This window comes from Silene latifolia, chromosome 11, assembly GCF_048544455.1.
Source record: "Silene latifolia isolate original U9 population chromosome 11, ASM4854445v1, whole genome shotgun sequence".
Classification (NCBI taxonomy): domain Eukaryota; kingdom Viridiplantae; phylum Streptophyta; class Magnoliopsida; order Caryophyllales; family Caryophyllaceae; genus Silene; species Silene latifolia.
This window is the reverse complement of record NC_133536.1, coordinates 170,011,255-170,035,833: the sequence shown is the minus strand read 5'-3', so window position 1 is coordinate 170,035,833 and position 24,579 is coordinate 170,011,255. Positions and strand designations below refer to the sequence as shown.

The window sequence follows — 24,579 nt, the reverse complement described above, 5'->3', positions numbered from 1 at the left end:
AAAATTAAGAATAAAAATAGAATTCAAGCTGGGTTTAGTAGTCCCTGGCAAATAATTGACAATAGTGAGGTGAAAGATAGTGGTAGAATATGGTTACTTTGGGATTCTTCACAGTTTGCGGTTACTTGTATTAGGAAGGATTTGCAGGTCATTCATGCTCAGGTTACTAATTTGGTGACTGGGTTTGGATGTATTTGCTCTTTGGTGTATGGGTGCAATTTTGATTCTAATAGAGTTGCTCTTTGGGATTCTATGATAGCTCTAAAAGCTAATGTCAATGGTCCTTGGCTTGTAATAGGAGATTTTAATAATGTTTTGTATGTGGATGAAAGAATTGGGTCTCAGGTTACTGATTCTCAGGTAAGGGGGTTTCAGAATTGTGTGGATGTGTGTGGCTTGTATGATTTGGTCTCTACTGGTGCCTATTTCACCTGGAATAATAAGCAAGAGGGTGATGCTAGGGTGTTTAGTAGGATTGACAGGGTACTGGCAAATGATGAGTGGATTCTAAATGGTCCTAATGGTGTTGTTACTTTTCTACCTGAGGGGCTATATGATCATAATCCTTGTTTGATTGAGTTAGGGGAGGATATTGTGAGAAGGAAAGGTTCTTATAAATATTTTAATATGTGGGGGAAGCATGCTAACTTTAAGAACATTGTTAATGAGACTTGGAGAAAGCCTATTCATGGTTGCTGTATGTTTCAGTTGGTTAAAAAGTTTAAACATCTAAAACATCCTTTGAAAAAGCTGAATAATGGAGGGTATGGGGATATTGAGAACACTGCTATGGTTGCTAAATTTCTGCTGGAAATTATCCAAAAACAGTTGCATAATGATCCTAGGAATGTGCATTTACAAGCTGAGGAGAGAGTTGCAGCAAAGACCTACAAAGAGCTTGATGATGCCAGACTTTTGTTCCTAGCACAAAAAGCTAAATCTCAGTGGGTTAATTTAGCTGATGACAACACTAGGTACTTTCATAGTACCATTAAGGCTAGACGTGCTCAGAATAAGGTCCTTAAGATTAAAGATATGCATGGGGTGATTTGTTCTGAGGTTGCTACCATTGAACAGGCTTTTGTAGATTAATACCAGGTTCTGTTAGGTAGTTCTACTCAGGTAGTTCTAGTGTGTCCTGCAGTTGTTAAAAGGGGAAGGGTAGTGACTTCTGAGCATACAAACTGTTTGATTCAGCAGGTGACTGATGCTGAGATTAAGGAGGGTCTTTTTTCTATTCCTGTGGAGAAGGCTCCTGGCTCAGATGGCTACTCTGCTGGGTTCTTTAGAGATTCTTATGACATTATTGGAGGTGATGTGATCAACTCTGTAAAGGAATTCTTCAATACTGGCAGACTCTTACAACAAGTTAATGCTACTGTGCTTACCCTTATACCCAAGGTGGACTGTCCTAGTTCTGTCCATGACTTTCGTCCCATTGCTTGCTGCAATGTCATATACAAATGTATTTCCAAAATCATTTGTAAAAGGCTTTCTGGAGTGCTGGTAGACATTATTAGTATGAAGCAGAGTGTGTTTGTTAAAGATAGAGAGATTGTTGATAACATACTCATTTGTCAGGATTTTGTGAGGCTTTATAGGAGGAAATGCTGCACACCTACGGCCTTGCTTAAAATTGACCTTAAAAAGGCTTATGACTCTATTTAATGGGCCTTTCTTAGGGATATGTTGATTGGTCTTGAATTTCCTGATCAGATGATTAAGTGGATTATGGTGTGTGTTACCACTACCTCCTTCACCATTTCTTTGAATGGGTCACAATTTAGCTATTTCAAGGGGCAACGGGGTTGAGACAAGGGGACCCCATGTCTCCTTTGCTGTTCACATTATGCTTAGAGTATTTATCAAGAATTCTCAGAGTTGTTACTGAGAAACCTGAGTTTAAGTATCACTCTCTGTGTAGAGGATTGAAGTTAAGCCATCTTGCATTTGCAGATGATTTGCTGTTGTTCTGCAGGTCTGATATGGCTTCCATCACAATCATTTTGAGAGCGTTCCTGACTTTCTCTGAAGCCTCAGGTCTTTGTATGAATAAGGCAAAGTCAGATATGTACCTGAATGGTGTAGATGCCAACTTAGCTACTCAAATTGTCAGGCTTGCAGGGTTTAAGTTGGGGCAATTCCCAATCAGATATTTGGGTGTCCCAATTTCCTTCAAGAGGCTGAGTGTTGCTGATTGTAACAGGGTGGTGGACAAAATTGTAACAAGGATTAGAGGTTGAGGAGCTAAACACTTAAGCTATGCTGGGAGGCTGGTTTTGGTTAAGGCTGTCCTAACTCAGATGCATGCTTATTGGGCTAGGATTTTTCTATTGCCAAAAGAAGTCATTCACAAGGTGGAGAGCATTTGCAGGAACTATCTGTGGGCTGGGCATGCTGAGTTTAAACATACTCCCTTTGTTGCTTGGGAGACTTGTTGCTTACCTAAGGAACATGGGGGATTGGGTATTATAAATTGCCATTTGTGGAATGTTGCTCTGATTGGCAAGTATGTGTGGTGGATTCATATTAAGAAGGAGAGTCTCTGGGTTCAATGGGTGCATCACATTTATATAAAGAAATGTGATTGGTGGATGTATGAACCCACTCAGCATTCCAGTTGGACATGGAGACAGATTTGTAAAGTTAAGGACATTCTTAAGTCAGGGTTCTTGAATGGTGCTTGGAATGGAAAATATTCTATTCAGATGGGTTATCGGTGGTTACTTGGTCCCTACCCGAAGAAGGACTGGGTACCTATGGTCTGGAATAGAGTATGCGTGCCCAAGCACAACTTCAGTACTTGGATATATGTGCAACATCGTTTTTAACGCAGGATAGGCTACAGAAGTTTGGTGTTAGCACTGTTGGTGTTTGCTATCTGTGTGGACTGCATATGGAAACACACAGTCATTTGTTTTTTGATTGCTCTTTTAGTTTGCAGTGTCTGATGCATCTGCAGACCAGGTTACAGGTTCAGTGGCAGGGGAATGTGCTGGATTGGATTCTTCGTTGGAGGTGCAGATCACTATTGAAAAAGCAGGTGATAATGGCGGCTATCTCTGGACTAATTTACAGCATTTGGGATTGCAGGAATAAGTGTAGGTTGGAGCACTATATCACCCAACCAATCCGAGTAGTGAAAGGAGTGCATCAGTTGTTGAAAATACGATTGAACAAAGTAGGCTTTGATAAGGAACGAGTGAAATGTAAGGCTTGGCTAAAACAAATCGATGTAATAAATTAGTGGCTTTGATTAAGATGGGTATGAAAGGTGTATGGTGTACTATGATTGATTTAATGATATTCACATTTTCACCAAAAAAAGAAAGCACTTGAATGTTCTTCTAGGTGTTCACACAATTGAACGAGTAAGAAACAATATGAAGAACTATTATCCAATAACGTAACTTTAGAAAGTAATTGTAATAAAGAACAATACGACTTTTCAAAACAATTTTCGATTGCAAAATAATGATAAACTTAATTAGTTTCCAAGGATATTTTAAAGCTCAAAGTTGAAAAGTTATTTGAAAGAATGAATAAGTGCTTGTATTTATAGTTGTAGATACCTCATTTCTGCACCTCCCGCAAACCACCCGGTGATGATTGGGCCGCATGTTTGGTACGCGGAACGATTTGTGACAGTTCGTAAGTTTATCGTCAAGTGATTGCTCAAACACTGATGTCTACCTCTTAGTTGTGATCTACGCGCCGATACGGTCGTTTTGACAGTAATTAGAGTACATTTGGAGTCCGGGCCTAAAACCGTCTTCATTTTCTGATAACCGCTAAATCCCGAGTCAGAATGTTCTGGAATGTTCCGGATATTTCTATTCCATATTTTATAAATCTTTCACAATCTCTTATTCTTTGGTAAACAATTTCCCGTAATATTCATACAAAATATTAAGGAAAATAAGATTATCCCGTCATTCCATAAACCAAACACGGAAATCTTTCTTCCGCAGGAGGAAACCACTTGGGAACAGACGCAGCAGATGCTCCGCCTCTTCCAAGAGACGCAGTGACTGCTGCGCCTCTTCCCAGGTCCTTTTCTGCGTATTTTTCGTATCTTTTTCATATCTTTTCGAGATTTACTTCCAAAGTCTCTCCGAAAACCCTATTCCTTCACGTGATTAGTATAAATAGGAGCCTTCGCTCCTCATATTTCTCACGCGAGTGTCCGCCCTTCTCTTCTCCCTTTGAATTCTAGACCACGTTCTTACTTTTTGGTGTCTACGTGCTTGAACATTCGACAACGTAAGCTCGGATCCTTCTGAGTACCAGCCTCGTTTGCATGACCGACCAATTTGACCAACTCCACATTAATCAACTTAACTAATCTTAATCGTTTTCCTCCTACGAGGGCACTTTCGTTACATTCGAGTCGAGCATCACTAATCGTAAACTTAGTTCATCTCATTTCGTCAAACATGTAAGTCTGAGGGTGTAAATCTCTCCTTTTATTTATTGTTATTTACTTTTGTATCATTAATGTAAGGTTTATGTCGAAAATAATTGTTAAAACCGATTTCTAAAACCGTGCTTTAAAACCCTTTTTACGGATTACCAGAAGATAACCGTAGAGAAAGGACGCAGCAACTACTGCGCCTCTTCGAAGGAGCGCAGTACCTACTGCGCCTCTTCGTGAGGCTGCCGCAGTTCCTGCTTCCTTTCTTCTTCCTTCGTCCTCTGTAAATTCGTTTTCTTTCAGTTGTTTTCGATTGTTTTCCTCAATTCTTTGACGTAATAGCATAATAATTTCACATGTACACTATTTATCATTCATTAGCATGTAATTTAATCATTAAATTAGACTTAAATCCCTTATAATCCGATATTTGCGGGTTTTCGTCATTAAATTCAATCCGGGTTGTAGAAATTCGATTTGTTCATATTGAGTTTCTGGAATTCGACCTTTGATATATTTCCATTTGTCTATTGTCGTATTCGTCATTAGTTCGTCATTAATTCATCATGTTTAACCTATTTAGTTAACCTATGTCACTAATCAATCTTTCATCCATGTAAATAATTCGTTCGTATTTGTCTCATCCATGTTTTATTGCTTTTATGACTCATTCATATGTAATTAATGTATTAAGTCACTTTCATCCGAGTCAAATATCGTAATCAATCATTAAATTAACCCAAGAATATTAACGATTTGCAGTTCCCGCTTCACAGCCAGAAATCATCCTTGGAACAGACGCAACAACTGCTGCGCCTCTTCCAAAGGGCGCGATCTGCTGCGCTGTTCAGTGTTGATTTCGCTCAACTTCCGTTCGCCTTGACCTAGTTTAATTAGTTTACGTATAATTAACTATTAACCGTATTATCGCCTACTGATTTGTTCGTTGATTCATTCTTTTATTCTTTTTCTCAAATTATTCGTTTTAGGAGTATTTTCGACATAAATCGCTAAACCCGATGTAATTATTGTATTCTTTGTTGTATTTATCATTGTATTTTGTATCATTTGTATTTTTCACATGTAATTGAACCTTAATCCCAACTTCGACCCAATTGTTTGTTAAATTAATTGTTCACCGACTTAGTTAAATCTTCACATGTTAGGATTAAAACTTGGATGTTGCATTGCATGCATATAATCGATGATATATCGAGTATAGACGATTTTCCCTAATCATTAGTAGAGGCCGCTATCGAGGCGGGCGGGATTAGGTGTTCGATCAAAAGAGCTTCCTAATACGTACCCTCACCCCTTACTCCAGATCTATGTGAACATCTGTGTTCATTGGCATCCACAAGAGTAATTCTAGACATAGAATGCTAAGGGTAACGAGTTCTTAGTGTTCATGTCACTACTTTGTGTCTTGACATGACACGAGGTATTCGAACGGTTCCAATTTCCCATAAAAATTGGTGGCGACTCCACAAATGCAAACGCTTGTTTCCCAAGTGCCCCCGTGGCCCATGTCCACAGTTTGGCGACTCCGCTGGGGATAATACACTTACGTGTAGCCAAAAGGGTGAAACTTGAACAAGGTTAGGGAATAGTTTGTACAAGATAATTGTCGGTTTTCATAACTCGGTCTTCCTAGATCGTTTCATTCGGCCTTCCTAGGCCCAACCCAACCCATTCAACCAATCGTCCCGTCTAAACGGTCCTAATTCTTATTTGGGCCTAAGGATGGATAGCTATTGACGCCACCCATACCATGATGCTTACTCTTGTTTGTATCAAGGACCTTCACTACTTGAGGAAATGGACTAGGAATCGGCCTTACTCTTGTTTGGTACGAGCCTCTCCACAGACTTCGGGTTTGATTGTTCGGTATGGCAACCCACCCTTTAAACCAAAACCCTTTTAAATGCACTCAGCATCCCGTTATAATGCTTGTATAAATGTTTGTACCTTACGTGATCACCATTTCTAAACAAAATCATGACGATTTTTGTAAAATCAAAACCCCTTTTAAATTGTAAATTTCGAAAAAAGGCCCATCATTAGCGCAAAACCAAGTCAAAACTCTGTCCATTTGTCGAGTCAAATTTCGGGCCCAAGCCCATTTCAAAAACCTCTCTTCGAGTCCACTCCTACAACTACACTATAGTTGACTAGGACACACATTTTCAAACTTGGTCTCTTCTTCAAAAGCTCACTGACACAAGTGGCACACACCCACTTCACGAGTCAAAACTTTTCTTTCTTAGTAAGTGTGCTAGAATGGTCGATCGTGTTTTGATTCATCGTCGATCTCTTATCCAGTTTCCAAGATGCCTGAAACAAGCGACGCGAACTTCAATCAACTCCAAGATAGTAATGATCGAATCCTAGCCGCGCTGGCTCAAATCCAAGTTACTCAAGACCAAGTGCATGATCGCCTTGACACCATCGAGGGCCGGATCTATACTGTAGAAACAAGGATTCATCCTCGAGAAAGTGAAGTCGTTGATGACTTCGTGAATGATTTCAGGGACGACAGCCCTCCCTTGGGTGTGACTGCAGCTGAAAAACGACTCCAATACTTAGAGGAGCAATTGATGTACCTTAAAGGGGATGACATTTATAGGGAGAATAATCGCAAGTATGAGGCCGTAAATTCCAAGTTGCCAACCAACTTCAACATGATGGATATCCCTAAATTTAAGGGGCATGAGAACCCTTTGAACCATATCCGTGCCTTCAAGGATTACATGTCTATAAAAGGCATCAAACCCGAGATATTCTTAAGGATCTTTCCTTCATCTCTTGACACCATCCCAAAGCAATGGTTCTACTTTCTAGAACACAAGAAGATCGCTACTTGGGAAGATGCCGCGATCGAGTTTGCTAAGCAATATGCGGTAATGCTGAGATCCTAGTTAACATGCGCACTCTAGAGGTTCTTACCCAAAATGACAAAGAAGGTTTCAGCGACTTCCTAAGTAGGTGGAGGAAGACTAGTACCCAACTAGTTGAACGCTTGGATGAGGCTACCCTTGTGGAGAAATTTGTGGACAACTTAAAGCCCATCTATGCCAACCATTTGAGGTACCAAAACATTAAAACTTTCAAGGACTTAACCGTACTAGGAACAAGGATCGAAGATGACATCCGTAAAGGGCTCTTGTCTAAAACGGTAGGTCGAGGATATCAAGGCTCAACAAGTCGTTCTTACGGCTCCACTAGCAAGACCGATGAAGTTAACCTCCTCGAGCTATCCAAGAAGAGTGCTCCACCAAGGAAATTTACAAATCTTGGGGACACATACTCCAATGCTCTAAAAAGGCTAATGAAACAAGGCAAACTCCAACCCATAGGACCTACTCCCGAACCTGAAAAGAAGTCCAAGTTCTGGGACGAGAACTCATACTGTGAATATCATAGGGGCAAGGGGCACGACACAGAAAAATGCTACAAATTGAAAAATGTGCTTCAAGACATGATAGAGGATGGTCGACTACCAATACCGCCGGGAGGTAAGCCCACGATCACTCAGAATCCTCTTGGAATTCTAGTGATCACAAGTAAAGAATCTACCTTAGATTATTCACATCTCATTTCTCCAGTCAAAGACAAGATCCACGCAATCGAGAATGAAGGGTTCTACTCTACCATTTCCCCTACCATCGCCGACTTCCATCGCATGGGCAAGAAGTGTGGATAGGAAAGTTTGGGAATTAGAAAATGTGGTAACAAATTTACATAACCCCAATGCGACACCCAAAGAACATGCGCCATTAATCTTTTCTCAAAATGCCATTATGCAAGAAATAGTCGCCGTGGTTGAGAAACTAGTCGATCAAATCACACGACTAGAGGACGAGATCATAAGAATGAGGGAACTAGCTACAATCAATGGAGTATGGGCCGATGATGATGAAAACGAGTATCTCATTGAACACTCCCTAGTCAAGGAAATAGTCCAAAAAGGTGAAGACCAAGATGTGGACCACCTAACTCGTTCGGGGCGTCCATATCAAAGTACTACTCAAAATGGTCCAACTAACGTTATCACACCAAATGATAATGAAGATGACTCCACTAATCATTTGCTCAAGCAATTACTGAAGACAAAGGCTGATCTTTCAGTCTGGCAACTAGTAGCAAGCTCATTCCCACATCGCTAAGCTTTACTGCAAGCTTTGGCCAAGCTAAATGTAGCACATAACTCCACACCCGACGATGTAGTCAACTTGTTCTTCCAAGAATCACCGAAGCTAAGTAATTCTATTACTTTCTCGGACGAAGATTTGCCACCCTTTGGCGCTAGTCACAACTTGGCTCTTTACATCACCGTCGTTTGTCAAAAGAATAATGTTCCAATGACCTTGGTTGATGATGGCTCCGCGGTCAACATCATACCCCTCAAAACGGCATACAAACTAGGCATGAAAGAGTCGGATTGGACCCCTACCAATCAAGGTGTCCGTGCATATGATGGAACACGACGAAAGGTCGTAGGACTGGTTAACCTAACCATAGCCACATGGTCAATTGAGCGAAAGGTTAATTTCCAAATAGTGGACATCGAAGCTTCTTTCAACATACTTCTAGGAAGACCTTGGATTCACGCTTCCAAAGCGGTAACATCCACCCTTCACCAAAAGATCAAAATTCCACTAAAAGGCAAAGTGGTGACGATCACTTCGTCACCCATTAAGGCGATAATCGAAAAGAAGTCAAATAATTAAGTCCTTGTGGATCCAGTATACGAACTTGGGGGCTTTCAAAGCATAAGTGTCATAGAAAGTGAATTGGCACCCCTATACTACGATCCCTATTCCAACTTGGTGGTCAACCACATACTCAAATCCCAGGGATACTTCCCTGGAATGTCTTTGAACCCTATCCGAAGAAACACCTTCGCACCCTACAAGGAGGGCAACTAAAAAAGAATACCACTTGGACTAGGGTACAAACCCACTAAAGAGGAAGTTCTCGAGATGCTTGCTCAAGTTCAAAACCGTAAGTACGTAGGAGTCCAAATGCGACCCTATCTCCCTACCCTAAATGGATACTTTGTTAAGGAAGGAAGTCTATAACTCTTTCACGGATTTCCCAAACCTTGGCACTATCTCGAAAGGAAGCTAGCCGGAATCGAGATCTTTCACTATTGCTACTTCATTCCTCCAGAAACGGTTCCTACCGTCAAAGCTCGTCAAGCACCTTGCTTAGACGAACAAGCTGTTAGTCTATTGTTTGGAGAAGATCGATTTGTTAGAGCCGCGCAGGATGAGATCATTACTATGATACTTCAAGACGACCACTTCAACCCTGCCGCGTTAATCACAGAAACAAACGCGAATCAGCAGAAAGGATGGAGAAAGTCAATCAAGTGGACCAACAATCAAGGAAGACTCTTCAAGCTCACCACTGGAGAAGGAGAGATGTTCAAAGGAGAACCAGAAGACGATGAATTCGAGTCAGAGTTAGAGTCGGAGTCAGAGTCAGAGTCTAGAGAAGTCACTAAGGAGTCTCCTCCTGTCGTCATCCCCATTCCCTTTGTTTCTCCTAGCTTAGTCTCAAATAGTAACAGTAATTCGAGAAATGTCCCAACAACTGTCCCTTTACCGCCACTGACCCCAGATCAGATGGCTTCTTTGTTTGAACTTTTCTCAAACTTTAATATGAATAAATCAGGTTCTGCTTACTCATTGTGTTATCTTGAGTGCAATTCTGTTTACGATGATACTGAGGATGGCCCAAACCCAGACTCAATTGAGATACCTCTCTACATAGCCAAAGAAATACTACAAGAGGGGGAAGGGGGACCAGTAATAGAGAACACCGAACCCATCAATGTAGGAACCGAACTAGAACCCCAAGAACTTAGGATATGGACTATCTTGAGCCCCACCGAAAGGGCCAGTTTCATAGACCTCCTAAACGAGTTCAAAGACGTTTTCACTTGGTCCTATAAAGACATGCCAGGGATCGACAGGGATATCGCTGAACACAGAATCCCAATTATGCCAGGTTTGAAGCCCGTAAAACAGAAGCTTCGTCGAATGAGGACAGAATGGGCTCTCAAGATCAAGGAAGAAGTCGATAAGCAATTCAAAGATGGATTCATCAAAGTTTCCGAGTACTCGGACTGGGTAGCCAACATAGTACCTGTACCCAAAAAGGATGGGAGAATCCGTGTTTGTGTTGATTTTAGAGACTTAAACAAAGCAAGTCCTAAATATGACTTTCCTCTACCACATATCGACATATTGGTGGACAATACCGCAGACCACGCGTTACTATCCTTCATGGATGGGTACGCGGGCTATAACCAAATCAAAATGGCCATAGAAGACATGCATAAGACCGCCTTTGTCACTCAATGGGGAACCTATTGCTATACGGTCATGCCGTTTGGGTTAATCAATGCCGGAGCTACATATCAACGCACCGCAACCACACTCCTACATGATATGATGCATAAAGAATTTGAGGTATATGTAGACGACATGATTGTCAAGTCCAAGGATAGAGAAGGGCATATTGCGAACCTTCGCAAATTTTCCGCAAGGCTACGAAAGTACAACATGAGACTCAATCCTCAGAAGTGCGCATTCGGAGTAACATCTGGCAAACTCCTGGGATACGTCGTAAGCCAACGAGGTATAGAAATAGACCCTTCCAAAATCAAGTCTCTGATCGAAATGCCACAACCTCAAACAGAAAAAGAAGTCAGAGGATTCCTGGGTAAAGTACAATACATAAGTCGATTCATATCGAAACTCACCATGATTTGTGAACCTATATTCAAGAAGCTAAAGAAAACAGATCACACCATGTGGGATGAGGACTGTCAGAAGGCATTTGACCGAATCAAGGAGATATTAGCTAACCCACCCGTGCTCATGCCACCTCAACGAGATCAACCTCTTGGTTTATATCTCACAGTGACTGAAACAGCCATGGGCGCCATGCTAGCTCAAACCGTATGAAAGGAAGAAAGGGCTATCTACTACCTTAGTAAGAAGTTCCTGGAGTACGAGTGTAAGTACTCCCAACTCGAAAAGACATGCCTCGCTCTTGTGTGGGCAACGAAGAAGCTACGCCACTACATGCTTAGCTACTCCGTCAAAATATACTCCAATATGGATCCAGTCAAATACCTCTTGGAAAAACCCGTCCTCAACGGACGATTAGCAAGATGGACTTTGATGCTCTCAGAGTACGATCTCAAGTACGTGCCCCTGAAAGTTATAAAAGGGCGCGCCGTCGCCGAATTCTTTGCAGAAAATCCATCAATGATGCACAAACAATAGATACTTGGTCATTTCCAGACGAGGATATACTCCAAACTGATGTAGACTCCTGGGACCTTTACTTCGATGGAGCATCAAACTTAAGAGGATTTGTAATAGGAGTGTTGCTCATTTCTCCTGAAGGCGAGCATACACCAATTTCTGTCAAACTCGACTTCGAGGTGACAAACAATGCTGCAGAATACGAAGCTTGTCTCATTAGACTAGAAGCGGCAATAAGCTTAGGCATTAAAAACCTCCAAGTACATGGGGATTAATCCCTGATCATCAATCAAGTTACGGGATCTTGGAAAATCTGAAGCGAAAGCCTAGCACCTTATCAAGCCAGGATAGACCAAGTTGCCCAATTCTTTGATCATGTGACCTATCTACACCTACCTCGGGAAGAAAATCAATTTGCGGATGCTCTTGCAAAACTCGCATCTTTGATTAATATGCCAGATGACATGGTGGAAATGCCTTTGTGTATCGAACGACGATTAGAGCCAGCTTATGTCCACCAAATCACCGACGAAGAGGAAGTCACAGAGGAGCCTTGGTTTCAAGCAATCCTAAATTTCAAGCTCAACGGTACCTATCCACCAGATATGGACAAAAGGGGAGAACGTGCTATACGTCTACTAGCTTCCCAATACGTTCTCATGCAAGGAGAACTATACAAAAGAACACCTCTTGGTGTAATCCTACGTTGCCTTGATCATTCACAGGCGCGTAAAGTAATGGAAGAAGTTCACGATGGAGAATGCGGTCCTCACATGAGTGGGCCCATGATGGCAAAGAAAATCACACGTTTGGGGTACTATTGGACCACAATGGAATCCGATTGCATCAAATACGTAAGGCATTGTCACAACTGCCAAATCTTCGGGAATGTACAGCATGTCCCTCCTTCATTGCTCTATACAATGACATCTCTTGGCCATTTTTTGCCTGGGGAATTGATATAATCGGGAAGATAACTCCGGCCGGAACAGGAGGTCACTGTTTCATATTGGTGGCAATCTACTATTTCACCAAATGGGTAGAAGCGGCTTCCTACACTAGTCTCACGGCTAAAAACGTGGCAAAGTTCATACAGAACAACATCATCTGTCGATACGGTTGCCCACATGAGATCATTAGTGATAATGGATCACATTTCCAAGCCGAGACTGAGCAATTGCTAGCCAAGTACAAAATTAGGCATCACCACTCTTCGCCATACAGACCACAGACTAATGGCGCGGTAGAGGCGTCAAACAAGAACGTTGTCACGATTCTCAAGAAAATGATTGACAACTATCGAGATTGGCCAAGCAAAATACCCTTTGCTTTATGGGGGTATCGCACATCAGTTATGACGCCCACTGGGGCCACCCCTTTCTGTTTGACCTATGGCATGGAAGCTGTACAGCCAGTCGAGTTAGAAATACCATCCTTACGTATCTTACTCTAAAGTCAAATCCCGGAAGCCGATTGGAAGAGGGATAGATATGAAGAACTCATCCTCCTGGATGAACGTAGGCTACGCGCATTGCAGAATGTCCAAATCTATCAAGCACGTATCAAACGAGTCTTCAACAAAAGGGTCAAGCCAAGGAACATCAAGGAAGGAGACTTAGTACTCAAGTCGGTTGGAGCTCTTTTACCTGTCGATCCACGGGGAAAACTCAAACCTAATTGGGCCGGGCCATTTATAGTCAAGTCCATACATCCAGGGAGTGCGGTTAGAATTACAGACCTAGATGAGAATGAAATTGCCAACCCGACAAACCTTGACCAACTAAAACGGTATTATGCCTAGAATAGGAACAAAAACGCGCCTCGCGTAACCTCACGTGTCGCTCTTGTGGCACTAAATAAACGGCCCCTGGCCAAGCTGAAATAAGGTAATGTCACTCTGCTCTTGCATTTTGACAATTTGTCAACCTCATATCATCAAATAAACTAAATTTGCACCTTAAGAGTAAGTAAAAAGCTCATGCTTATCTTCTAAGTTCATTACAAGCTCTTGCTTAGAACAATTATTCTTTTACATTTACTCGAACTATGCGCAAGGGTTTGATTTCATTTTTAAATGAATACGTAGGCAATCCTTCACAGGATACAACCCATTAATTTCAAAATGTAAATAGAAGGACATTTGCAATCGCATTTGGAATTCGACAAGAATAATAAATGGAAAGTCACAACGGTTTCATAACCAATTAACCTCTTTTATTCATTTCTAATAATAATACGTCACATAATAATAATAATGCTAAAACAAAAAATAAAAATAGGCTAGGATTCTAAAAACCCCACCTTCTTATTACAGTAATAATAATAATAAATAATAATAAAGACATGTGCTATTCTTCCATCTTACCTTTGCCCTTGTCATTTTTGTCATACTTCTTGTCACGACCTCGAGCCGGACGCTCTTGTGCCATTTCGGACCTAATCACCAACAGTCTTTCTCGAGGCCTAGCCTTACCATTCTTGTCAACCACTTTGTCCACGACAGGAGAGGTCTTCGGTTTCTTCGAAGGATGAACAACTCGAAACACGACTTCTTCCTCTCCCTCAGTCAGATGCTTCTCTTTCTCCTTTTCCACCTCGCGCATCTTGTAGTCAACGGGCTCGCGTTTCCTCAATCTCTCGCGTTCCTCTGGAGTAGTAGCTTTCCTCCATCGCCGATAGGAGTCCGACACTCATAAGGCACTAACAGAAGAGTTCAAGAACCACACATTTCTTTGAGCCCATTTAATGGCCCACTCCCTTCGACTCTCAGTAGAAAGCGCCATGGCAGTCTGCGGGACAGTGTCAAGCTTTGGGATCATCTGCTTCATTCCAACTTGTCTCATCAACCTCTTCGGGAAGATGCATACCATGAATTCCAAGCCAGGAATGTGCGCAGACCGGGTAGGATCCAAGGAAGATACTCTAGTGACAAATTTGAGATGCCACCATGGTACAACCTATCTAATCAAAAGGCCATCATTACTCTTCAGTTTGTTTTCCCAGTAATTGCAGACCCGAGTGAAGTCCACCATGTAAAGCCTAGTCCTCATTACAATCGAGCGAGCATGATAAGAAGGAACATGAACTGGGGGCTCGATCAATCGAAGGCGCTCCATAAGCCAGACCTACCAAAAGCGGGTATTAAAAAAACAAAAAAAAACGAAAAACAAAAAAAAACGAAACAAAAAAAAACGAACGAAAAAAAAACGAAACAAAAAAAGAAAGAAAGAAAAAGAAAAAGTGTTCTTTTACCTGCAAAATAATGGGACTTCCCAAATACGGTAGGTCGCGATTGGCTTTCCTATTATCCAAGCCCAATAGGATCTCTTCTAAACATAAACAAGCTGGGCTCCTGCGCAGCTCCATTTGCTCAACTAGGCCCAGGAGATGGGGATCACCTCTCAAGTCTTCATCAACATGCCCTTGAAGGACATATACATGCAACAAGCAAAATCCAAATGCCCTTCGCCTGGCAACATAAGAAACGGTGGGGTCGGCCTTGTTAATGAATCGATCAATAAAGTCCAACATTCGCACTTCTTTCGAGGTCACTAGACGGTCCACCTCAATTCTAGACAATCCAAGCAAATCTCTAAATTTGTTCTTATACCCTTGTGAAGTAGAAGGAATAGCAGGCAAGTGTTCTGGATCCCACCCACCAACCGCAGCAATTTCTTCAGGAAATGGACAAATGTCACCTCCGGGGAACGCGAAAACATGATAATTCGGGTCCCAATAATCAAGACAAGCATCTAGGAATGGTTTGACAACCTTGATAAGCTTCAAACTCAACAAAGATCCAAGATTATAAGCACCCATATCGTGCTTCTCCATGTTGGAAAACTCGTTGGTCCACTCTTTTAGACGAATCTCCAAAGTATTCACGATGAGTGATTATATTGAGAATTTTATGTAATAAGACGAAGAAGAGACGGAAGAATTGTGTGAATAAAACCTCCATCGACGTCTCTATACTAAAATCTGTTTCCAAAAATCCGCCAGAACGGATACACTTGGGAATAGGCGCAGCACCTGCTGCGCCTCTTTAAAGGGATGCAGCTCCTGCTGCGCCTCTTCCTCAGCTTTGTTTCTGTGAATTTCCGCGTTGGATCTTTCCTAAATCCTTTAACGAATAATTTCCTATTCCTACGGGTTATTGTTTTGGTAAACACGTCAAAATTACCATAATTCGTGTTTCCTAATTTCGCGGATGCGCATTTCGAGGCAATATCAGCATTTTCGTCATTTTAGCACACTTACATAGTTATTTCTATTTTTCTTTTTTGGAGAATCATTTCTCCAATTTAATATAATCTATTTCAAACTTATATATTTCTTTTATTTATTTCTTTTCTGGCGAATCATTTCGCTCCCATCCTATACTACATTTCTAACTTATAGATTTCTATTTTTCTATTTTTTAAGGGGCAACCCTCCTTACCGTCCGGTCATTTCCGGTAAATTTTTGCATTTTTCTACATTTTTAGTACTTTTGAGTCATTTGTTTTGCGCTAATTTAGGCTATATGTATATACAAATGTATATTTTGCGTGATTTCTATGTAAATTTCGGCGGCATGATGGCGTAAACCGTCATCTAACAAACCTGTCCAAAGCTAACCTGCAGGTACAAGCAACACAACCCAGCAGCAAAGGCACTCAGGTCATCATATATACAGCAAAAAGGAAATGTACAACAAACTTGGGGCTCGAGCCCCAAACAAAATCCAAAATGTCCAAAAATGTAGGTCCTAAAATGTACAAATGTGCAAGATACAAACAACAACAAAACGAGGCTACTGCCAGTCGCCCTCTAACTCCGCAACTCTCGCCTCGAGAGCGGCAACCTCGACGTCACGAACCTCGAGCTCCCTCAACAAGCGAGCCGTCTCCTCCCGAGACTGGGCCAACTCTCGCTCCAGCTCACTCCTCCCCTGCAAGCAAAAAAATTGGCTCATGTCAATCATTTCAAGCAATTACAAGAAAAGTTAAAAAATCAAAATTAGGAAGAAAAGACATAAACGAAAGGTTCATACCTGACGACCTCGACCGCCAACAAGTGCCTCGATGGCAGTAGCTCTCAACCGGTTGGTCACCCTCCATAACGCCACAAACCTGGACGGCGCAACCTGCATTTTCAAAAAAGAGGTTATCAATAATTGGATAAATGCAATCAAACGTGTTCTTACACAAAAAAAAACCATGCAAATTGGAGGCTCACCCTCCGAATCAGATGCTGCCAGTCATCCAGGCCAGCATCCGTCATAGCTACGTCAAAGTCACGCTGCTCGGAGATCGTCGTCCTCCCGGTCACATCGGTGTACTCAAGGGTCTCGGGGTACTCTGGGGGCTCGATGCCCGCCGCCTCGACCTTCTGCAAAGTCAAATGATTCCTTTTAATCGATGATCTTTCATCGTATTCTCAAAATCAGCAAAAATAAAGAAGGATAAAGTACTTACCACAACCGGCCAGTACGCCAACCTCCCGTAGAGGAACGCTGAGTAGTCCTCGCCAGGAAGAAGGAGGGCGTCACCACCAACGCCAGCCAAGTCAGCCTCCCTCTCAGCCTCAGAAGGCTCCCTGAACATCGTCCTAGGAGGATCGATGGGAACCGTCAAAACATCCCGAGAGCACTGACGAGCCAAGCGCTCGCCCAAGTACCACACAAGACCCATCGACGTCCTCAACAGCAGCCGGCTCGAGCTTCTAGGTCGAAGGACCTCAGCCACAAAAGGAGGTGCGCCAGCGTACTCCGCCCAAGGCCTGGGCACCCACTGGGAAAAGATAAACAAGGAATCATTCTTATGAACGGTTTAAAAAAGTGATAAAGAAGCAAAACAAATATAAGTGTGATGCTTTCGCTGTCCAGCTGAAGAGCATTCACGTCTCGCCGATAGACACCGTGAGAGGAGCACTTGCTCCTCGTCCGACACATCACCCAATCTCTCACGACGCGATAGGCCTTCTCCAGCGGCTCCGTCCTCTTGAGCGAGAGGCTCGGAAAGTAGGAGTACACCCACGCCTTTGAAGCAAGATAGTCAATGACGATATTTCGTGATTCAGTAAGGAAAAGAAATGATTATTATTCTAAATGAAGGTTCATACCTCCAACAGTAGTCCAGGGTCGACAGCACCAGGAGAAGTCCCCTTCTCCATCAACTCCAGACGAACCATGGCCCTCATGGAGCGGATGAGGACCGCAAAGCTAGCAGTGACCCAGTCCCAACGTCCTAGGGAGCTCAGGTCAGAAAGGAAGGGAAGACGCTTCGTCGACAGCCTCTCTCCCTTGTCTCCGAGGTAGATCGAAGATAAGAACCACCAGAGCCACAAGCGGACTCTCTGCTCAGCTGTACAAGGAGGAGGAGCCGTCTCTCTCCCATCGATCACCACCAGCGCCGGGGTCTTCCCCGCAAAGTAGTCTCGGACATAAGAACTTGGCATCAAACCAGGCACTGTAACAGCCTTCGGCGACAAGTTCCAACCGATCAACCTCCTAGCCTCGGCCGAGTCCACCCTCATGGCAGTCTCCGGCCACTCCACCTCCTCGGTCCCACACGGAAGACCAGAGATCATGCCGTAGTCCTCCAACGTGACTCCCATCTCACCAAAAGGCATGTGAAAAGTGGAAGTCGTGTCCCAGAATCGGTCCAAGAAAGCGCGGACCAGGCTAAGGTTAGCCCGCAGCTTCCTCTTCGCGATATCCCTCCAAGCGTGCACCAAGGCACCAAACGCTCCCCGCTCGATCATGGCGCGCTCCTCCGCCGACAGCCTCTTGTAGCACTCCATGGCCATCGTGTAGCCCGAGAACGATCTGATGTTCCCGGTCTCTTATTGTGATTTGAAACAAAAGCTATCTTTAGTGTGAATAAAATTGGAAGAGATATGAGCAAGTAAAACGAAAGCATATGAGTGATGAATAATGAATTCGAGAGTACCAAGCTCTTCACCGTCCTATAGGACAGGTGACCCTCCGCAGCCCAAAGCAAGTGCCGGCTATCCTAGGTCTCAGCCCACGCGGGTGCTCCCCTCAGCTGACGACCTCCTCGTCCCACGTTGGCCCGTCTCGGGGCCTCCTCCTCCTCCTCAGAAACCTGCTCCTCGAGGATCTCGTCCTCAGCAACCTCCCCGACTGCCCTAGCCGCAGCAAAAGCCTCCTCGAGAGCACGAGAAGCGTCAACATTGGTGTCTACGTCCATGGGAGCCCTCCCAGAAGTAGAAGCCTCGTCACCTGCAAAATTAAAGTAATTTTAGGCCGCGTCAAGTGACGACGGGCCTTGATTAAGGAGCTTCGAGTTTTCAACGCTCTGAAATCGCTCTTTTCTCGCCATCTTTGGCCGTATTCCCACAAACCCGATCACTCATGTGGTAATTTGGGTCAAGTCAAGCCTAAGTTCAAGCCTAGTCATGGGTTCAAGTCGAAATTTCGGCAGCATTTCGTTATAACGGCGATTATGCCCTAGAAAAGTATCCTGAAAAAGCCGTCACAAAAAAAAATTTCGAGATGGTAGGAAGTTTACCCATCATACAAGGATTCCAAATATCAAGTTTCATCGTAATTGGGCAATCCTAAGGCCATTTTTGAAGCAATTTACGGTTTAACTGTGAAACCGTCTCAATTTCACTCAAATGCTCAAAACTCAACGAAAATTCGAAACAAATACATGGTTATGATCCTTATACTACCAATTAGCCATTTACATGATCAATTTTACAGGGCAAGATCATTTGGGGGAAAAGCCCCAAATTATCGACACTTTAGGGTTGGGAACCCTAATTTTGTCGATCCAATTCGTCCTTTATAGAAGATTAATGCAAGAATGATATACATACCTTGATTAGTCATGGCGAATGCAAGCTTTTGGATCAAAGTTTGGCAAAAATGGTTGAAATTTGAGAGAAATTGATAATTTGTATTTCGAACAAATGAAATGAGCCTCTGTTTATCGCGTTTTTACGCAGAAAAGACACACTAAGGAACAGACGCAGCAGGTGCTGCGCCTATTCCAAGAGACGCAGCTCTTGCTGCGCCTCTTCCTTAGCTTCCCTCCATAAGAGTTTTCAAAAATTCGTTATGAGTTCGTTATTTGTGGGGCCATCTTTGGTGCGCCTCTTCCCCGATGCCATTTTATCTTTTTGGTCCGTTTGACGATAATTCTTCGTTCAGACCCGTATTTCTAAGCCAACTGTAGACTATTATACATTATTTATTGCTCCAAAGACCTTTCTTGTCACAACGAGGAGGTATTCCTCCACAGGTGTTTCGACACGCCTTCATTGTATTCCCCCAGCGAGAGTAAGCGGATCGACAATCCCTCTCGAGACATGGAGATACATTCCTGATAAGGTTTCCCAACACGAGAGTTCACGACATACAATCGTCCTTCTCAAGTCCCCCCGAAGTTTGTTTGAAGACGACCCAAGCAGATTTCTCCCAGCAGTTCCCGCCCGTGTCCTGCTACTTACAATGTTTCTTGTTTCCTCGCGGAGTGCGATAAAGTGTCGTTCTCCAGAAGTCCCAAACCAGTGGAGTTCCTACACTCAAGCCTTAGTTACCCCTAGTTTGAAATTGTAGGGCCCCACACCCTAGCACAAATCCTTATATATCTTTTAGATCTTACCCTTTAGCTCCTACGCTTACCCTTAGCTCCTATGCACCCCCAGAAGCGTCTCTCAAGAAGTTTTAGGTATGATCTCTTCTTATGGCTGGCGAGCCTCCTTACGTAGTCTAATGGACTTTAAACGACCCTCCCCGATAGTCGACAGACTCTAAAATGTTCCCGACGACAGATCCTTGGTTCAGACCCCTTGAGCCGCCTCACGTCGCCATAGTCGTCAGGTTGTAATCTTCGATTGACCTGAAAGCTATACTTTGACTTTCGCCTTGTCCAAGCCTCAGTCAAAGTGAGGGCTCTGTAGATACCTCATTTCTGCACCTCCCGCAAACCACTCGGTGATGATTGGGCCGCATGTTTGGTACGCGGAACGATTTGTGACAGTTTATAAGTTTATCGTCAAGTGATTGTTCAAACACTGATGTCTACCTCTTAGTTGTCATCTACGCGCCGATACGGTCGTTTTGACAGTAATTAGAGTACATTTGGAATCCGGGCCTAAAATCGTCTTCATTTTCTGATAACCGCTAAATCCCGAGTCAGAATGTTCTGGAATGTTCCGGATATTTCTATTCCATATTTTATAAATCTTTCACAATCTTTTATTCTTTGGTAAACAATTTCCCGTAATATTCATACAAAATATTAAGGAAAATAAGATTATCCCGTCATTCCATAAACCAAACACGGAAATATTTCTTCCGCAGGAGGAAACCACTTGGGAACAGACGCACCAGGTGCTGCCCCTCTTCCAAGAGACGCAGTGACTGCTGCGCTTCTTCCTAGGTCCTTTTCTGCGTATTTTTCGTATCTTTTTCATATCTTTTCGAGATTCACTTCCAAAGTCTCTCCGAAAACCCTATTCCTTCACGTGATTAGTATAAATAGGAGCCTTCGCTCCTCATATTTCTCATGCAAGTGTCCGCCCTTCTCTTCTCCCTTTGCATTCTTGACCACGTTCTTACTTTTTGGCGTCTACGTGCTTGAACATTCGACCACGTAAGCTCGGATCTTTTAGAGTACCAGCCTCGTTTGCATGACCGACCAATTTGACCAACTCCACATTAATCAACTTAACTAATCTTAATCGTTTTCCTCCTACGAGGGCACTTTCGTTACATTCGAGTCGAGCATCACTAATCGTAAACTTAGTTCATCTCGTTTCGTCAAACATGTAAGTCTGAGGGTGTAAATCTCTCCTTTTGTTTATTGTTATTTACTTTTGTATCATTAATGTAAGGTTTATGTCGAAAATACTTGTTAAAACCGATTTCTAAAACCGTGCTTTAAAACCCTTTTTACGGATTACCAGAAGATAACCGTCGAGAAAGGACGCAGCAACTGCTACGCCTCTTCGAAGAAGCGCGGTACCTGCTGCGCCTCTTCGTGAGGCTGCCGCGGTTCCTGCTTCCTTTCTTCCTCCTTCGTCCTCTGTAAATTCGTTTTCTTTCATTTGTTTTCGATTGTTTTCCTCAATTCTTTGACGTAATAGCATAATAATTTCACATGTACACTATTTATCATTCATTAGCATGTAATTTAATCATTAAATTCGACTTAAATCCCTTATAATCCGACATTTGCGAGTTTTCGTCATTAAACTCAATCCGGGTTGTAGAAATTCAATTTGTTCATATTGAGTATCTGGAATTCGACCTTTGATATATTTCCATCTGTTTATTGTCGTATTCGTCATTAGTTCGTCATTAATTCATCATGTTTAAACTATTTAGTTCACCTATGTCACTAATCAATCTTTCATCCATGTAAATAATTCGTTCGTATTCGTCTCATCCATGTTTTATTGCTTTTATGACTCATTCATATGTAATTAATGTATTAAGTCACTTTCATCCGAGTCAAATATCGTAATCAATCATTAAATTAACCCAAGAATATTAACAATTTGCAGTTCTGGCTTCACAGCCAGAACTCACCCTTGGAACACACGCAGCAACTGCTGCGCCTCTTCCAAAAGGCGCAGTCCTGTTGCGCCTGTTCCAGGTTGATTTCTGTCTCTGAACTTCCGTTCTGCCTTGACCTAGTTTAATTAGTTTACGTATAATTAACTATTAACCGTATTATCGCCTACTGATTTATTCGTTGATTCATTCTTTTATTCTTTTTCTCAAATTATTCGTTTTAGGAGTATTTTCGACATAAATCGCTAAACCCGATGTAATTATTGTATTCTTTGTTGTATTTATCATTGTATTTTGTATCATTTGTATTTTTCACATGTAATTGAACCTTAATCCCAACTTCGACCCAATTGTTTGTTAAATTAATTGTTCACCGACTTAGTTAAATCTTCACATGTTAGGATTAAAACTTGGATGTTGCATTGCATGCATATAATCGACGATATAACGAGTATAGACGATTTTCACTAATTATTAGTAGAGGCCGCTATCGAGGCGGGCGGGATTAGGTGTTCGATCAAAAGAGCTTCCTAATACGTACCCTCACCCCTTACTCCAGATCTCTGTGAACATCCGTGTTCATTGGCATCCACGAGAGTAATTCTAGACATAGAATGCTAAGGGTAACGAGTTCTTAGTGTTCATGTCACTACTTTGTGTCTTGACATGACACAAGGTATTCGAACTGTTCCAATTTCCTATAAAAATTGGTGGCGACTCCACAAATGCAAACTCTTGTTTCCCAAGCGCCCCCGTGGCCCATGTCCACAATAGTAGAGAGGAGATCTAGGTTTAGGAAGAAAACCCTAGATGCCGTGTGTGTGTGTGTCGTGAGAGGCAAGAAAGAGATTAGGTCAAATCTTCCTTAATTTTAGAAAGAAAGAAGGAATAAAAATAATATAAGGAGATAAGAAATCACTAACAAATATTATTTTGATCTATTTTAGTTCTTATCCAAGTAAGAAAAAATCTTAATCCAGTTATTTATTCTAATAATATCTTACCAAAAGGTATGGAATAAATATAAGGAGATAAAATATATTTAAAAAATATTTTATCTAAGATCTTTACCTAAACTCTAGATCTCGTGTAGATTAGGAAATGAATAAGATCTATCTTTTTCCTATTTTAATCCAACACTATTTTAGATAAAAGATACAAAATAAATATAAGGAAATAAAATATCTCTAACAAATATTTATTTAAGATCTTTACCATTGTAAGCCTAAAGATGCTGGGGGATTGGGACTTCTTGATAGCCATATTTGGAATGTTGCTGCCATTGGAAAGCTTGTCTGGTGGTTAGCAACAAAGCAAGATCATCTATGGATACGGTGGGTGGATAATATTTACTTGAAAGGAGTGCCCTGGATGTCTTATAAGCCTACTGAATACAGTTCCTGGTCCTGGAGGAAGATTTGCGATGTTAAGGATACTTTCAAAGTGGGGTATGTGAATGGTAAATGGAGAGGCCTTGATACTCTTTATCATATTGCAGATGGTTATTGTTGGCTGATGCAGGGGACTACTCATAAGGTTCCATGGCACACGCTGGTTTGGAATAGATATAATCTTCCTAAATGGTGTTTTATAATGTGGCTCAAGCAGCATCAGAGACTGCTCACTCTTGATAGACTTCAGAAAATGGGCATCACAGATCAAGATATCTGTTTTGTGTGTGGCCTGGATCCAGAGAATCACACTCATCTGTTTACTGAGTGCACTTATGCAATTAGATGTTTTCAGCTTCTTGCAGACTGGCTGCATATTCCAGTTGGGAATCTCATTGATCTGAATTTGTTACTGAAGTTGAGAAGTCATTCACTCCTGAGTAAGAGAATCATCCAAGCTGCTGTGGCAGGAGTAGTTTATGGAATTTGGCAAAATAGGAATCATTGTAGGGTTGATGGTTATGTCCAGCTTCCTGAGCAGTTAATACAACAGGTCAAATTGGTGTGCAAGCGTAGAGTGTTGGGTGTGTATCATGGAGTCATGAAAGCAGTAGATAGACAATGGTGTAATGGCATAGGTCTAAGTTTATAATGTCTGTATGCTTCTTATTAGCCTGATTCGTTTGAAGTCACAAACTTTGCTATATAGCAATTGATGTAATGGTTTGTCCAGTTGGACCGTGCTTATAATATTACTAACATTCGACCAAAAAAAAAAAAAGATCTTTACCATAAAACCCTAGATACAATATAGATCACGTGTGAAGTATATAGTAAGTAGGAGATCTAATTTTAACCTAATAATATATTTATATAATGGAAAAGAATAAATCAAATAATATATGAAGATAAAATATCTTAATCAAATATTATTACTAAGATTTATTCCAAACCCTA

General features: G+C 42.0%; 1 protein-coding gene across 1 annotated transcript; it reads left to right on the top strand.

Moving 5' to 3' along the window:
- Positions 1–1,826: 1,826 nt before the first annotated feature.
- On the top strand, positions 1,827–24,274 carry LOC141614344 (uncharacterized). The gene is made up of 5 exons (XM_074433096.1): positions 1,827–2,222; positions 2,304–2,753; positions 2,837–2,866; positions 2,938–3,043; positions 23,439–24,274. The coding sequence occupies exons 1-5, from the start codon at positions 1,827–1,829 to the stop codon at positions 24,272–24,274; spliced, it is 1,818 nt and encodes a 605-aa protein (XP_074289197.1).
- The last annotated feature ends 305 nt before the right edge of the window (positions 24,275–24,579 follow it).

Excerpts from the sequence above, each read along its gene's own strand:
- LOC141614344 (XM_074433096.1), top strand. The coding sequence starts at position 1,827 with ATGTCTCCTTTGCTGTTCACATTATGCTTAGAGTATTTATCAAGAATT. Across the intron at positions 2,867-2,937 it reads AGAAGTTTGGTGTTAGCACT|TTTGCAGTGTCTGATGCATC; the intron begins GTTGGTGTTTGC and ends TTGCTCTTTTAG. Across the intron at positions 3,044-23,438 it reads GATCACTATTGAAAAAGCAG|ATCTTTACCATTGTAAGCCT; the intron begins GTGATAATGGCG and ends TATTTATTTAAG.